This window comes from Pipistrellus hanaki (assembly GCF_964339955.1).
Source record: "Pipistrellus hanaki genome assembly, chromosome: 14".
Taxonomy (NCBI): domain Eukaryota; kingdom Metazoa; phylum Chordata; class Mammalia; order Chiroptera; family Vespertilionidae; genus Pipistrellus; species Pipistrellus hanaki.
This window is the reverse complement of record NC_140516.1, coordinates 51,171,189-51,187,178: the sequence shown is the minus strand read 5'-3', so window position 1 is coordinate 51,187,178 and position 15,990 is coordinate 51,171,189. Positions and strand designations below refer to the sequence as shown.

Sequence of the window (15,990 nt, the reverse complement as noted above, 5' to 3'; positions counted from 1 at the left end):
GGAACTACAGAGACGGGAAAGCCGTCGGTGGTGGCGGGGGCAGGGATCCACAGTGAGTGGGCAGAGCACAGAGGTGGTTTCGGGCACTGCCACGACTCTGCACGCTAGGAAAGGGTGGGTACCTGCCAGCACGCATTTGTCAAAACACACAGGATGTACAGCACACACAGCGAACCCCAACGCCAAGGACCGCCGTCAGTGAGTCACAGTGTATCAGCGGTGATCCATCCGTGGTAACAACGTATCTCACTAAGGCGAGCTGTTACCCAAAGGGAAACTGGGGGGTGGAGGGGGGGTGAGATAGGGGCTCCACTTTCTGCTCATGTTTGTGGAAACCTAAAACAGCTCCCAAAATAAAGTCTATTCATTTTTCTAAAAAAAAAAAAAAAAAAAAAAAATCAGGACACCTTGGAAGCTACATCAAATGGAGAGGAACAAGATGCAAACTCGGGGTGGCCTGTCGCTGGTGCCGGTGTGGCTTCCGTGTCCCCGCTCTGTGGCCACCGATGGCCCTGCACCCGTGTGTATTCCCCCAGGCCAGCCTCCGGGTCCCCGGACGGGATGCTATGGAGCTGGACACGTGGTCCTGGGCCAGGACAGCCAGCCTGGGAGGGACAACTGCTCGGGCCTCTCAGAACGCCCCTGGGCTGCCTGCCAACCACACCCCTGGCCCTAAAGGCTGGAGGAAACCTCGGGGACCCTCCGGAGGAACCCTCCTCCACAGGACTGGGCAGCGGCGTCCCTGACCCCTGCACCATGCCAGCTGGCTCAGCGGGGTGTTAGTTAAAACAAAAGGGGCACCCTTCCCCCAGGTCGGGCCCTGTCCACCAGCCAGGGTTGGGTGACCTGGCTTCCCCACCCCGTCACCAGGCCTTGGCCATAATCAAACCCCACACCGAGCGGCACGTGTCACCTGCACACGGCCCCCGCCCAGGCGCAGGCTCCGGGCCTGCTTCTCGGCGGCTCCCTAACGCCTCCCTGGCCACTCGGGGGGCGCTTTCCCTTTCGGTGAAAATGTGCAGCAGGGGAGGCGGGGGGCAGGGGGGAGAGGCATGGGCATGGAACCCCAGTTGAGGCCTTTCCCTGCCTGGCAGGTCTCTGTGGCCCAGGTGGGTCTCCCCCTCTAGGTGGGTCTCCCCACTTTGGAAGTTCGTCACCCCACGGCCACATATCCGTAGGGCCTTGAACGTTTTGGGGCCCATGTTTTGTCTGGATGTTCTGGCGTGGCACCCTGCCCACAAGTGCTCTCTGCTGAGAGAGGGGGCCGGGGGGGGGGGGGGCGGCAGAAGGCACGGGGCAGGGGGTGTGGGACAGGGCGGGGCGCTGCCGGAGCCTCCTCCCCAGATGTGCTCTCCCTGCTCCCTGCACAGCAGCAGAGACCCGCTGGAGCCGGCCTTCCGCCGCGGCCGGGCCCCGGTCCCCCAGCGGCCGGGCTGCAGCCCGCTTCCCGCACATGTTAAACTCATTTCCTCGCCGAGGCCTGGCCGCCGTTCTCAGCTGCTGCCGGCAGGGCCGCGGGCGGGCACGGGGGCCCTATCTCACCGAGCGGCTTCCTGAGGAGGGGCTGCAGAGGGACACTCCGCGCGTGTTCTGTTTGTCAAGGGAAGGGGGGACCCCGAGATTCCCTATCCCGCCCCCCCCCCGCCTCCCCCTCGCTCTCCACGAAACTGTTTGCCCACAGGGATGATGTTGACAGATGTGCCTGACCGTTTTCTGAATAAATCGTGTTTTGTTTTGTTTTTAACAACAACAACAACAAAAAGTTTCCCCCACCATGTAAGGAATGCTAGTTACCCCAAAGTCTAAGGAGACCCCTGGACACACAAAATCCCTGCGCTCCTTTGCCTAAATGGCAGCCGTATTTCCATGTCCCGGCGTGAGTGATACCAGCAGAGCACCTCATCGTGTGGTGTTTGGACCACAAACATTTTGGGGAGATCCGCCCGGAAGATAAACAGACAGAGGTGCCCATGTGCTGGCGCGGCGCTGCCGGGACAGGGTAAGCTCCGAGAGTCTCCCACTTCCTGTGCCCCTGCTTGTCCACACTTCCTGCCTGCCTCCACCATCTCCATCACGAGACCCTGGAATTTATTCTTTCTTTTTTTTTTTTTAATCTCCTCCAACCGGCCTCCTGTTGCCACTGCTCGTTGGAATTCCGATCCACGACTCGCCGTCTTTGAAAAGTCACCGAAACATAGGACAGCGCCGGGCGAGCCCCCAGCCAGGACCCGGTCCCGGGGCGCATGCCCTGAGCGGCTCTGCCCGGCCAGCTCCCCCCCCCCCCCCCCCCGCCCCGATCCTGGGCGGCGGAGGGGGCGGCCCGGCCAGCCCCAATTATCTCCGGGGGCACAGAGAGTAATTACCCGCTTCCTGTAAGCATGCGTACCAGAGCCCGGCGTTCGGGCGGCGTTCCATAAGGTAATCCAATTCGTCCCGGCCCTCCTAACGCAATTACGGGCCCTGGCAATATCTCGCTCTTCACCTGATAAGGCCGCCGCAGAGGCGCGGGATGGCTTGCGTCAACATCCCTCCCGGACGATAGCTTCTGACAGCCCGGCTCCCGGCCCCCCCCCCCCCCCCATGGGCTCCCGTGCACGGCGGCTAGGGGGAGGCAGCCATCGGAGCACTGCCCAGTGTGGTGGAAGTCATTAGGGGTGTGTGGCTTGTTCTGAGAGCCAGCCGTGCACCGGCCTGGCGACCATAAATCTCTGCAGGCCTCCGAGGCCTGGAGCAGAGAGAGGGGCCGGCTCCGGCCTGCTGGTGGCCGTGGCAGCCACCCTACGCCTGGCCACACATTGCTGGGGCCGGGGCCACACTGGCTGTGGCACACACACACACACATACACACACACACACACAGGGACGTGGCCTGGGTGACAGGGCTGCAGGGGAGGAATTGCGACCAGGTGGGCACTGTGTCTGGGGGACTCCCTGCTTCCAGGAAAGCCTGGCACCCTGACTCCACCGTGCAGCTCTTCCTTTTCTGTTTATTTCCCCAAGTTTATGGGGGGAGAAAAAAATGGCTGGAGGATGAATGAGCGCGGTGAACTTTTCGCCTCTCCCCACCGGCTGCCAGGGAATCAAACAGCCATTCACACCTGAGCACGGCGCCAGCGGGGACGGTGCCAGGCAAAATCAGATTCTTTGTAGCCACGGCCATTCATCCGCGGTGCGCGTCCCGATTGCCAAGCCTCCAGCCAGTGCTTCCCCTCCGCTGGAGCTCCCGGGGCATTAAACCAGACCCCGGACCGGGGAGGGCCCCGACGCACGGCCAGCACCGGAGGGGGGCCCCGGGGTGCCCAGGCCTCGCGCCCGGTAATTACATTCACATCTTCAAGGAAACCGAGAATGATAAAATTAACACCAAACGACACTGTTTTCATGGCGCCGTGCTGTCGCTTAAGAAGTTAATAAACAGTCCCCGTTTTGCAGGTTATCCAAACGCTGCCGAATAGGAGGGAAGGAAAAAGAAAAAGAAAAAAAAAACCCTTGGATCGCTAAATGGTGTGTAATTAAAATTATTTTTAAAATCCTCCTTGACAGGCCGGGGCTTAGCCAAAATGTAAATGACATTAAAGAAGACAATGAATTTAATTTTATTTAATGTCCCTTTTTGCAGATCCTCATTTGCATAGCGTTTTTAACAAAAGCGCTGACCTTATAAACGCTGGCATTTGTACAGCTCCCTCGGAGTGGGGCTTAATCACGCGCGCAAAGCCGCGGGGGAGGGAGGGCGCGCTGAGTTCTGGGCGCGGAGATGGAGTGGAAGGAAAACACGGGGACTGGTCAAATGTTTATCCTCCCCGCCTCCGAAAACAGCCTGACAAGAAGATGGAAGGGGCTGGGGAATAGCCCGGTGCTGTTTGTAAGGCTCGGTAATAATCATACATAATCGTTTGGAAATATAGCTAATAAAAAATATAATGAGTGTTCAGCAAAATCGGCATTAGGCCCAAATTACAGGATATTAATACTTGAACAGGTGCAGAAAGGCGCTTTAAATGAGGTAAATGAATAAAGCGTCCCAGAGCACAACTGTGTGTGCTGACAAAAGTCAATGCCATGAATAATTCAGCGGGAGGACTGCCAGCAAAGGTCGCTCTCTTTGACCTTTGTGACAGGAAGTGAAAGGAAACACTGTTGACTCAAAAAAAAAAAAAAAAAAAAAAAAGGAGGAAAGAAAGAAAGAACACTCGGATGGGTGTTCAGCTACCGTTCTGCAGTCGTTTTAAAGGTGTAAACTTCGAACTCGTAAATGGATCGGGGGGGGGGGGGGGGGCAGGGTGCCTGGTTAGAATGCTCCGGGCCTGGGCAGGGGACGGAGGACAACGTGAAATCGCAGACAATGAGAGGTTAAGTCAATAATATTTTTTCTGCAACCCCCGTGTCAGTTATGTATAAAAATCTGAGGTCAGCTGAAAAGTATTTTCAGAGCCCACAGGGCTGAGATTTTGTAACAGCTGTTAAATATGACAAAACTTTGCTTCGCTCCCCACCTCCCCGGCCCCCGCCCCCCACCCCAGCCCCGGCCAGCGAGAGCTATCCAAACTCCCTATGAAAGAAAATGGGATAAACAGATGTCTGGCTCCCAGACAGCAGAGTGGGACAGACTTGGAATGATAAGTCTCCCCAACTCCACGGACCGATGCCAGGCTCGCCGGGGAGGGGCCGCCGCTGCCACGGAGATGCCAGCGCGTGGGACGCCGGAGACCGTGCCATCTGGAAGCGCCCCGCCGAGCACGCTCCCTCCGGGCCCTGCCCGGGGGCCCCATGCACACCCCGGCCGCTCGGAGGTCCCCGCACCCAGCTCCTGCCGCCCGGGGTCTGCCTGGGCCCGAGCTCCGGGCCCCACGCGGCCGGGCTGGGCCGGGGTCAGAGCACACGCCTCCCGGGCGTGTCCGCTGGGCCTCAGGCGACACCCCGGGACGGGATGGCAGGGGAGGACGACAGCCAACGTGTGGTTCTGGTTTAGCAGCTACACCGACATCCTGTAATCATTCACAGCCTTTGGAATGCACGGGTGAGACGGGAGAGATTCATCTGTTCGTGGCTGGGCTGTGCGGACAATGGGTGTTCCTAATGAAGACCATCTGCTTTTGTGTTTTCCCAGAAAACATTATTCCAGGAGGAAAGCGATACCCCGGCCTCTGCAGAATACCGTAAAGCATTACGTGTGCGTGTGTGTGCATGTGTGTGTGTGCACACACATATACATGCACATGCATGTGTGTGGGGATGTGCACATCACACACACACACACACACACACACACACACACACACACGCTCCCCCGCCCCCGCTCCGGGCTCTGCAGGTCACCGCAGCCACATACATGCTTTCCACCGCAGTAGCTCCTCGCGGCTGTGCCTTCGCTTTACAGCGTCACGTTTCCCTTCCCCAGGAGCAGCCGCGCTCCCGCCCTCCACAGCGGAGTCACATCTGCGGGGCGTGAACCGCGGCTTCCCCCACACCGATTTACCAGGAAGAGCACGGGGAGGGTGCGTCCCACCTTCACAGTAAGAGGGTTTCTACATGCAAAAGCACCCTCACGTGTTCCCCCTCTTTTCCCGCCGCCAGGGCGTCTCTAAGGCTTCTGAGGGATGGCCGGGCTGGATGGTGTAATTAATTGATGGAAGGCGCCCGCGTCCACAGAACGCGGTGTGCCTGCCGGAGCGGGGGCCGGCGTCCCCGCGCGCAGCTCACACACAGCGGCGCAGGCGCGGCCTGCGGAGGGGCCTCCGCGTGGGTTGGCGGGGACGCGGGCCCATTGATCTCCATTCAGGTTGGAGTTATTGGTTTATGTCCTCGGGACACAGGCCTGATCTGGATGGGAGCGGCTGAGTGTGGCCAAAGGCCGCCCGGAGTATCTAATTCTTTCCTAAGCCAACTAACCGCGGAATAACAGACAGCGCCGGTGGGGGCAGGGGGCGGGCTCGCCGGCCGGCACGGGGTTCTAGTCCGCGGCCCTCCCTCCGGGGGCAACGCAGGCTGGAAGCTCGAATTTTCGGAGGCAGAAACGATGATCATTATGAAACTGAAACGCAGCTCAGCTGCGAACGGCTGCCTCTCGCAGGAGACAGCCTCCTCCCACAGGCATGTTTCCCCCTCTGATTCCCACGACGTGCCTCCCTCCGTAAACACGGCATCCTTCACGTGCCCCCCAGCACCGTGCCTCGCACGCGAGAGGCTGTGCCAATAACGGCGATCATCACACGCCGACTGACACCGAGCCACAGGATGTGCACCGTCTTTTGTCGTCAGAAGTGACAGCTCTTCTCTGAGAACGGTGAAAACACGCACATCCTATCTGTCACCCCGTAAAGCCGCCCTCGCCCTCCTCCGCCATCCCGCACGTGGGAGGTGATTAAAATTCCTATAAAATTGTCCTCTCTCTGAATTTAGGAGCGGAGCAGGTTTTCATCAATAATTAAGATCTCCAAAGCACCGATGCCAGGCGATCCTCCTTATTCAAATAAACTTGGTGTAAGCCCATGAGCTACATGTTTTTGCGTGTGTTTCCCCCTCCTCTCCCGCTCCTGGCATCTCAAACGATCGCACGGGTCAGAGAGGTATCAGTCATCTCAGCACATATTTTAATTAACCGGAGAGATAAGGAGGCATTCACTCAAACAAGATATTCGCGAGTATATTTCCGCACGTGCGGGAAAAGACCTATTCCCAGCCCGTGATAAAAACCGAGAAGTTCTGCGGCATCAGAGCATCCACACGTGACGGACTGCCACGCACACCCCAACGACACCCAAAACACTGGTTGAGTCCACACGGCCCCCGGGTCCCTGAACCCCTCACAATGTGAAAAGAAGAAGCCAGCTTCTCTAGACGCACAGATACCGCCCGCAGAAGCCAGCTCAGGAGAGGAGACCCTCCCCAGCGCTGCGAGAAGAGCAGACACTCGCTGCCTTCCCGAGCATCCGACAGTCAGGAAGGCCGCCCGGAGCGGCTCCCTCGCTCCCAGCCAATCACAGGGAACACGGTAAAGCCAGGTGCGCGCCCCGCAGAGGAGGACAAGCCGAGGAGGACAAGCAGGACGCGACCGATTCCCAGGGCTGGAGGCGGACCAAGGGTGGGACTCGCTCTGGCCGCCTGAGTGACGGCCACAACTGGTCCCCCCGATTTGATTACTAATCAGAGCCGTCCCTTCTGTCAGATACCGCGCATTCCCCGCTAAGCACACAGCCAGCCCAGCTCGTTCCACCCAGGCACGGCTCTCCGCCGGAGGCCCAGATTTCCTCCGGCTTAACTCGGGGAGTTTTCCGGGTTTAATTTTTCAGACACTGGACAGCCAAAGTTCACGATCAAAACGATAACTTTGTCCCGAGAGCTGCTGAAACCCAAGCCCTCTTCAGCGCGGCCTAGCCCTCTGCCTCAAACACTGCAGTCCTGTGTGCACATACAGCATGTATTCAGTGTGGGTACCAGTTGCAAAAACACCCCAACCCCTCGCACCCCGGGCCTCTGGCTGTGGCTCCCCATTGTTGGGAGAGAAAAAGCCCCCCTCCTCCCGGGCACAGACACCCAGAGATGGGAGGCGGGGGGGGGGGGGGGGGGCCGCGAGAGGGGGGTGCTCCGGAGGGGGGGGGTGTGTATTTGTTGTTTCAACCAGAGCGATAGCAAACGCACATTAACACCATTAGAGCCGATGATTAGTAGCTTTGAGGGATGCACTGTGGCCTGGGGAACATGACAAATAGCAAGACGAAGAGCAGCGAACGTAAAGAATGCATACAGCTCATCCAGTGACGGATATTAATGCTGGAAAACGTAACCAGCATGTGCAATTAGTTTCAATTATAACAACTTTGGTTTGTTAGTTACATATTTGCTACTTGACATAAAACGACAGCCGCAATTGGGAAAAAATTAGGAGACATTTTGCAACTAATTGAGAGCAGATTAAATTCATTCTAACACTGGGCAACCATTACCACAGGAACACACCACCCAAGTCTCCACTCCGGCTATCATCCGAGATTTAAAAAAAACACACACACACACACACACACACACACACAATAATAATAATAATAATAATGCAAAACTGAGAGACTTGTTAACAAATTAGCAAAAGGCGCTTTATGACATTTTTTTGGGTTGAAAGCCAGACGCTCTCTAGGCATAAAGTGCTCCTCACAGCGAGCGCGGTGGCAGGCGACACTGCTTCCCTTGACAACTCCAAGCAATTACCGAATCCCCACTGAGCCAGCCTCCAGGTTTCCAAGTCAACCCACCTGTGCACAGAACGCACGCGGACAACAAACACGGCAGCCCAGCCCCAGCCCCAGCCCCAGCCCCAGCCGCAGCCCTGCAGGGGCGAGGGCGGGGGGGGGGGGGGGGGGGGGGCTGCAAAGCCAGCGAGGCGCAGGCTGGGCTGGGGCTGGGGCTGGGCCTGGGGCTGCCGTTTTGTTTTGGACAAAAAGATATAAAGAAGCCATCCTTACCTGTCAATGATGACGGGGTCGGAGGGGGTCTCGTTCCTGTTGCCACAACTTTTCTTGTCGCAGCACCGGCTGTGGAGGGATGGCAAACAGGCGCTTTAACAGGCATGTCCTCCTTGCATGCCTGACTCTCGTAATTTTCTTTCTTTCTTTTTCTTTTTTTTTTTTAAGTCTGACAGTCAAGCGGCTGGAGTCGGCAAACTAAGTCATCCTGCCCTGGCCGATGATGGGCGATTCTAAAGCCCGCGGGGTGCACGTGCTCTGTGGCTAAACTTAGGGTGTAAGTTTCTACCGGAAGGAAGGAGGGGGCAGCCGGGGGACATAGCTGCTCCTCAGGAGGAGGGTGGCAGGGCTGCCTGGAAATTGTGATGCTAAAATATGGAAAACATGTTGTGGTGTTTGTCTTTGCAGTGAACTGAGGAGAAGGGGAGGCGGGAGGCTTGGGAATAACTTTTCACAGCTTCGGCTTTTGTTTACCTCTAATTGTCAAGCTGTTATTTCTGGGAAAGAGGCAAGATGCCACCTTCCACCGATATTTCTTGGGGGCATTTATTAATTATAGCCACAAAAGCACGCCTCCGTCGATCAGCAACTCCCATTGTCCCTCCTTTTAAGCCCACCTCAACTCTGTTATGGAAACTTTAATTAAAGCAGAAATGAAACAAAAATGTTATGCTTCTTGCATTTTAAAAAAGCATACTTGTATAATGGTTACATGTCTAAATTAGCTAAATTAACACCATATGGTAGGCAAAGTATATAAAGCCTTTTAAAGCTGACAGCTAAAGTGATTAAAGAAAGTCTACAGTCTTCCACTTAGAGCTTAAATCACATCTGTGCGCTTTCTATGTTAATTGCAGTACATGCAGAAGTGGATAATAAAGAAATTCCACTTTATTGGTTGTAATTTATATTTATTACCTGATATGAGAAAAAGTCAGCTTTTGTATATTAGTGCCGTAACAATATGTCTGCTCGGGAATGGCATGTCGGCAGCCGGCAGCCGGCACCGTAGCCAGGCAGAGCCTGCCCCGCAGAGTCGGCGGCCCGCTACTGTCGCCGGCTCGCGGGTCCTTGTTATTCCTCGCCAGCCTCGACATTTCACAAGCCCCGCGCACAAAGTCAACAGTGCATTTTTTTCTATTTGCCGCGGAGGGGTGACACTCGAGACAAGAAGCGGGAGGGGGATGGCTCCTGTGACAGGGATCTGGGGAAGCGCAGCCTAACAGCCTAGGGAAGGGCGCCTGGCTGCCACAGGGAGAGGTTAACTGACAGACTCCCAGCCCCACGCTCACAGGCTCCGCTCTGAAACAAGCACAGAGTTTCCTTTTATTAAGACCAGCCGCCGGCACGGCTCAGGACCCCACTGCTGCGGCAGCAGGAAGCAGTCAAGTGCCTGGGAGGGATCCCCAACTCCTCCGCTCTGAGGATCCCGGCATCGCCAGGACCCCTCTGCATTTCTGATATCACAGCAGCGTGGCCAACACAGGCATCGGCTCTGCGGAGCCGCCAGCCAGCTGCGGGGACCGCTATGGCAGCCGTGGGGAAATGAGCCCGGCTCCTGGGCTGCGGCTTGCGGCCAGCCGGTTACATTTCAATCGAACCCCATCCCCGAGCCGAGCCCCGTGGAGGCGCCAGGGCTGCGCATCCTTTGTGGCTGCAGCTGGCGCCGAGGCTGCCTGCCTGCCTGCCCGCCCGCCCGCAGCTCCCGTCCGCCGCCGCTCACCTGCACATGATCTCGTGGGTCAGCAGCACACGGCACATCTCCGGGTTCTTGTCCTGGCCCTCATAGACGATGGCCTGCGCGGGGACATGCAGAGGCGGGCGTTACACAGCGCCCTCCAGGCCCGGCGGGCGGGCAGGTGCACAGGGGGCTGGGGGAGGCAGCGCAGCCCACCCATGCCACCCTCCGGGCGGGTCACCCAGAGGGAGGCTCAGCCACGGAGGCCTTCTCTCTCCCGGGCGCCCTCCAGGCCGGCTCGGGCTTTCACCTCCGGAGGATTTCAGTCTCCTGGGCGGGGGGGAAGGCCAGGGTGCAAGGAGCTGAGGCACATGAGTCCAGGCACCCCAGGCGCCCAGCCCCTTGGCTACCACCCGCAGGGCTGCTGGGCGCGTCCTGGGGCCATTGTCTACATCGAATCCCAATGTGTGTGCTGGAAGAGGCCGCTGACAGCACGCTGCAACTAAAGCAGGGCGGGCAGGCTGGGGCAGCCATTTGCCCGTAGCCCCGTGCACTCCCTGGCTCGGGCAAGGAGGGCGCCCAGCGGAGCCCCGAGTTCAAACCCCGGTTCCTGAGGTGGGCCTTCCGCCGGTCCGGTCCGGTTCGCCCCGCCGGGCCCTGCACGCCGCGGGCAGCCCGGGGACCGGGAAGCTGCAGCCTCACGTGGCCGCGCCGGCCCAGGCCTCCGGGACTCCCGGCAGGAGGGCTCCCGGCCCCTGGTGCCCAGCCCGGGGCGGCCACGTGCTCCTCGCAGGCTGGTATTTGGAAATAGAGCGCTAATGGCCAATCTGGTGTTTATTTTGAAACTGCTAACAATGATTTTTCTCGGGGAAGAAGGCAGTGCCGGCACACACACGCTCGGGTGGGTTTTGAGCAGAGGCTCCGCCAGATGGTGCGCAGCCCTAGGTGCGCTCACCACGGCGCTCACCAGCTCCGCCCGCCGGGAACCCGAGCCGGCCGCCGCGCCAGCCGCCCGGCCCCACAGCCACCCGCAGCGAGGGGGGCAGGAAGGGGGAAAGAAAAGAAGGGGGAAAAGGCCACCGGAGGAGGGGCAGAGGGCAGAGGGGGGCAGGAGCCGCCAGTTCCCGGCTGAAAATTCCACGGAAGGGGGCGGGGAGTCCCCTCTCCAGCTCCCGCCGCCCCCACTCCACCCCCCAATTATCTGGAAATTACTTCCAACCTCCTCGGGCACTCCTGACTCTCTCCGCCACTTCCAGGCGGACAAAGCCCTTTCCCGGGGAAACCAGCTTCCCTCCTGGAGGAGGGCACGGTCCCGGGAGCAGCTCTCCCCCGGCCTCCCTGGACCCGGCTCCAAACCGCGGTGCCACCCCAGGCCCGCGGGCCGCGGGGCGGGCAGCCGGGCACCGGCTCTGCCTCCCGAGCGCGCGGCCGGTCCGGGGACGGAGCCCCGCGTTTGTATCTGATTTATTTTTTATTTTGTAGCACACACAGAAATCCATAAACTGTCGGTTCAGCACCATTGACTCTTTGATCAGTTACTGGGCCATTTCTTTCCTTTTCTTCCCCCGCTCCATCCCCGCCGGGGAGAGGCGATGAAATGCCTGCATGTGCAGCCCTGTTTCTCCTGCAAAGGTCTGCGGCTAAACGAACAATAAAAGTGTCCTCGGAGCCGGCCTCCTGCTCCAGGCGCCAACAGGGAAACCTGGGGATGGATGCCTGCAGCCCCGCCGGCCCTGCCTCCCTCCGCAGCGCGCTGCGAGCAGCAGCCCTGCCTGCAAAGAAAGAAAAGCTCCCTGTCCGCCGCCGCAGCCCCTGTCCCCAGGCTCCCCGCCTCCAAGGGAGACCCTGACCGCGGGCCGCCGCCGCCTCAGAAAGAGCGAAGTTTACCACCAGGTCTGTGTTTACGCTCAGAGAAAACCGCACCGCGTTACATGAACATCTAGCAGGCGGGCTGCCTGGGGAGGGACAAACTTTCTACCGGGGGGAGTGAGATCAGCAAACTAATCGCCGAGCGGAGCGGGAGGCTGCGGCAGCCCGGGAGCTTCCCCCGGCTCGCATTCTTCCAGCCCGCGTCAGGAACCGAGGCTCCACTTTCGTTTCCCAGCCCGAAGTCCAGCCTGGAACTGTATTTCAAATCCATCTGTGCCAAGTGGGTTTAATTTACACGTCGCACCTGCCCCTCCCCCAGCCTCTGTTTTTTAAGAATAAAGGGGGGGGGGCGGGTTCTTTAAAACAACCGAACAACAGCAACGCGCCACCGGCACAGCCCCAGCCAGAAACCGCACCAAATCCGAAAGCAAGGAAGCGCCTGTCTGCACTCCATGGCGTTCCCGAGAGCCAATAGTTATCCTCGGAAAAGTTGACCAAGACAGGTTAAATAATTTAATAAGGAACTGCCTGTAATTATGTTATTTACAAGGTATGACAGAGGGCGGGGGCAGGAGCCAGCGCGGCTCTGCAGAGCCACGGGCGGGTTTGAGTGACCCCTGGAGCTCGGAGTTTGAATTATGGAGATGGGGGGCCGAGAGGTGAAGATGGGCTAGAGGAGAACAAGGTGACTTTTCACCCCGACACATTTAACTTTTAAATTCAAATAAACGTCTCGTGTTACTAGACCGTCAGGCTGGAAAGGAGGAAAAAAGGGACTCATCAAGCCCCACGCACTGGGCTTTGGAAAGGAAAGGCGCTCATCGCCATGGTGTTAGGGGGGGAAATCAATGAAATGATTCCAAGGAGAGGGGGAAAAACATTCCCACGTTAAAAAGCACACGGCAAGGGGCTTCTTGAAGATCCTCCTGTCACATGTGAATTACCATAATGAATTAAGAGAGAACCTGAATCCCATCACAAGCCATGTAACAAAGCCTATCTGTCCGATTGCACTGACAACCTAAACTATTTCACCAATTGCTCCACATATTCCAGTAAAAACGGGATTCTCATTAGCATGGCGAGGACGCTGGGTGAGAAACAAAAACACACGGGTCCATTTGTCAGGGTGCTGTCTCTGAAACCCAGGATGAGACAGTGGAGCAGTGAAAACTCATGCAAACGCTTAAACTTTCTCACCTGCTTGGTCATGGAATCTATGAGGCGAACGTACAGATCCTGTTCCGTTCTCACTCCTGCAAAAGAGAGAGAGAGAGAGAGAGAGAGAGAGAGAGAGAGTGGTGCCCATCAGTTTAGCAAGGGCACCAGGCACAGGAAGTCCAGGGCTCAGGGACTGCAGCCCCAGTGATGCAGCAAAACTTCAGGCTTGGCCTTTTAACAGGCAAGAAAGCAAACCCCAACACTCCTCGCTCTTCCTTTTCTTTCCTTTTCCTAAGTAAGAACCTTGGGGCTCTCAGGGTTTGCTTTCCTTGAAAGGAGCAAGCAATGTGCCCCGCCGAGCGCAGGCCTGGCTGCCATGCCCACAGGCCCATGTGGTCATTTATTTTTAGAAAACAGAAAGCAAGATATGGAAACAGAGTCTGAACTCTTTCTAAATGTCTCTCGAGGATTTTTCTTTTCTTTTTAAAGAATCGGGAGCCCCGGGAAAGGAAGTTATGCTCTCGGCCTCACCACCAGGGCCACCCCCATCTCAATAATGAACATTAATTTGCAAAATTGAAAAAAGTCACTTAGAAGTGATGTTCAGCCGGAGCGCCTCCATCGATCCGCTTTTTACTTTCTACTTCGTGCCCTACCGGTTAATCATGTGAAGTGCCATCGACTTATCGATCGTTTATGTTTTGTTTTCCTTCTATGCCATGCGAAGATTCCGTGTTTACATCCATGTCATTTTAATCTCAAAATCTTTATGTCCTTTTAGCATCCCGGGCAAGGAGAGCCCGGGAAGCCAGGGAGGCCGGGCAGCGGCCACTCACCATTGCTGTACAGGAGCTGCAGCTTGTAGTGGATGCCGTTGTTGGTTTTCTCGTTGTTGGGCTCCTGGAACGAAGGACACGTAATTGCATTTAAGTAGCGGGTCGGCGCCTGCAGCGGCCACCGCGCTCGGTCCCCTTTGCACCACCGAGGCCCCCGGCCTCACGCAGCGCGGGGCTCGGAACGGCGCAGTGATGTCACTGTCCGGCGAGCGGCCCCGCGGAGTCCGGGGCGCCCGGGAGCAGCCCGGCCCACCGTCCCCGCCGCCGCGGCCCCCGCGCCGGGAGAGAAAGCCGGAGGAGGGAGCGATCGCGCGCCCGCACTTACTTTCTCTTTCTCCACGAAGTCCACGAAGGCGGTCCGCTCGATCTCCACGGGCTGGCCCTGCCGGTCGTAGAGCGCCAGCACGAAGTGGAAGAAGTTGGACTTGCGGAGGTTGGAGGGCGGCTGCTTCTCGAAGTGCGCGCGCGCCAGCCCCACGCCGCTGCGGGAGGAGAGGGAGGGCGGCCGGTGAGCGGCGGCAGGGCGCGGGGCCGGGGCCGGGGCCGGGGCCGGGGCGCGCGCGGGGCCGGCCGGTACGTACCTCTGGGCGGCCGTGTTGGCGTCCACCACGCCCGCCGTGTGCATCCAGGAGCGCACCGGGTTCATGCCGCTGCCCAGCGGCTCCTCCTTCATGGTGGTGCCCCCGCGCGGAAGGTTCTCCTGGATCCCGAACATGAACCCTGCTGGCGGCGGCCGCGGCGCCCGGCCGGCCCACGGCGCTCCCCGGAGCAGCGGCGGCGGCGGCGGCGCTCGGGGCTCGGCGCTCGGCGGCGGCGGCAGCGTCCGCCCTGGCCGCGCTGGCCCTGCTCGCTCGGCGCCTGCGGAGGGTCCGGCCCGCCGCCGCCGGCTTCAGCCCGTGCTCCCGGGCAGGCGCCGCATGCACCGGCGGCCGGCGCTCCGGACGGCCGGGGGCGGGGGGGGGCGCGGGGGCGGCGGCGGCACCGGCGGCGGCGGCGCCCGGAGAAGCGGGCGGAGGAGGACGGGACCGCGGCCGCGGCGGCGGCTGCTGTTGTTGTTGTTGTTTGCAGGCGCTCAACGTGGTGTCATCCTCGCCGGGCGGGCGGCGGCCGCGGCGCAGGCAGGACCGGGACCGGCGGGGGCGTCCGCTGCTGGCGGGCCCGCCTGCTCCAAAGACAAATAAGCGGCGCTGAGAGCAGCCGGGCGCAGTCCCGGGCGCGGGCGGGCGGGCGGCGGGCGGGGCGCGGGATGCGGCGGGGCCCGGAGCGGCGCGCGCAGCGGACGGAGGCGCACAAAACTCAGCCCTCTCTCTCCCCGAGGAATGGACCCTTTCCCGGGAGCCAAAACTCGAAGCCCCCGGGAGCGGCGCTGTCAGAGGGTGACGTCGGGGGGCGGCGCCTGCGCCATATATGGCAGCGGCCGCCCCTCGCCGCGCCCCCGCCGCCGCCGCCGCCGCCGCCGCGCTCGCCGACTGACTGCCTGACGGCGGGCGCCGCGAGCCGGCCCGAGCCCCGCGAGCCCCGCGAGCCCCGCCGCGCCGGGCGCCGCCGAGCGCCGCCGAGCGCCACCCAGCGCCGCGGCCGCCCCCGGGCTAAGCGCCCTGGCTCCCGGCGCCCGCCCGTGCGCAGCCGGGAAGTTCGCGCTCGCCCAAATACATCTCCAAATGAAACCACCACCGACCAGTGCACGATGGCAGCTTGTGTGTCCCCCCCAATACCTCCTCCCCAATTCAGAGAGACGGTCCAAACACGGTGGCCAGGAAGGGTACCATGCGAGGCGCCCCGAGTTGTCCAAACGCATGCAATCCATGCAATGCATGCAATCAATGCAGGGGGCCCGAGGAGGAGAGGGAGCGGGCAGAGGAGGCCCGCAGGATGCGGGGAGGGCGCGCAGGGGCCGGCGCAGGGCTGGGGGCTGCAGCGCGGGGAGCGGGGCCCGAGGCGCAGCCTGGCTTCCTGCAGACCTGGGGCTGCTGGAGGGGCCGGGCCG

The 15,990-nt window shown here is 59.8% G+C and overlaps 1 protein-coding gene across 15 annotated transcripts in view; it reads right to left on the bottom strand.

Moving 5' to 3' along the window:
* The window catches only part of EBF3 (EBF transcription factor 3), a 113,484-nt gene extending 98,143 nt beyond the window's left edge, over window positions 1-15,341 (bottom strand). For 6 of the 15 annotated variants that reach the window (XM_084904478.1, XM_084904488.1, XM_084904485.1 and 3 more), the window contains exons 1-6: window positions 14,585-15,341; window positions 14,329-14,485; window positions 14,004-14,067; window positions 13,207-13,262; window positions 10,183-10,256; window positions 8,460-8,528 (exon numbers count right to left, since the gene is read on the bottom strand). In XM_084904478.1, the coding sequence (XP_084760604.1) occupies window positions 8,460-8,528; window positions 10,183-10,256; window positions 13,207-13,262; window positions 14,004-14,067; window positions 14,329-14,485; window positions 14,585-14,718 (554 nt within the window). In that variant the 5' untranslated portion in view covers window positions 14,719-15,341. The remainder of the gene's footprint in view (window positions 1-8,459; window positions 8,529-10,182; window positions 10,257-13,206; window positions 13,263-14,003; window positions 14,068-14,328; window positions 14,486-14,584) is intronic. The other 9 variants (XM_084904481.1, XM_084904486.1, XM_084904491.1 and 6 more) reach the window with 3 other exon arrangements.
* Between the last annotated feature and the right edge of the window lie 649 nt (window positions 15,342-15,990).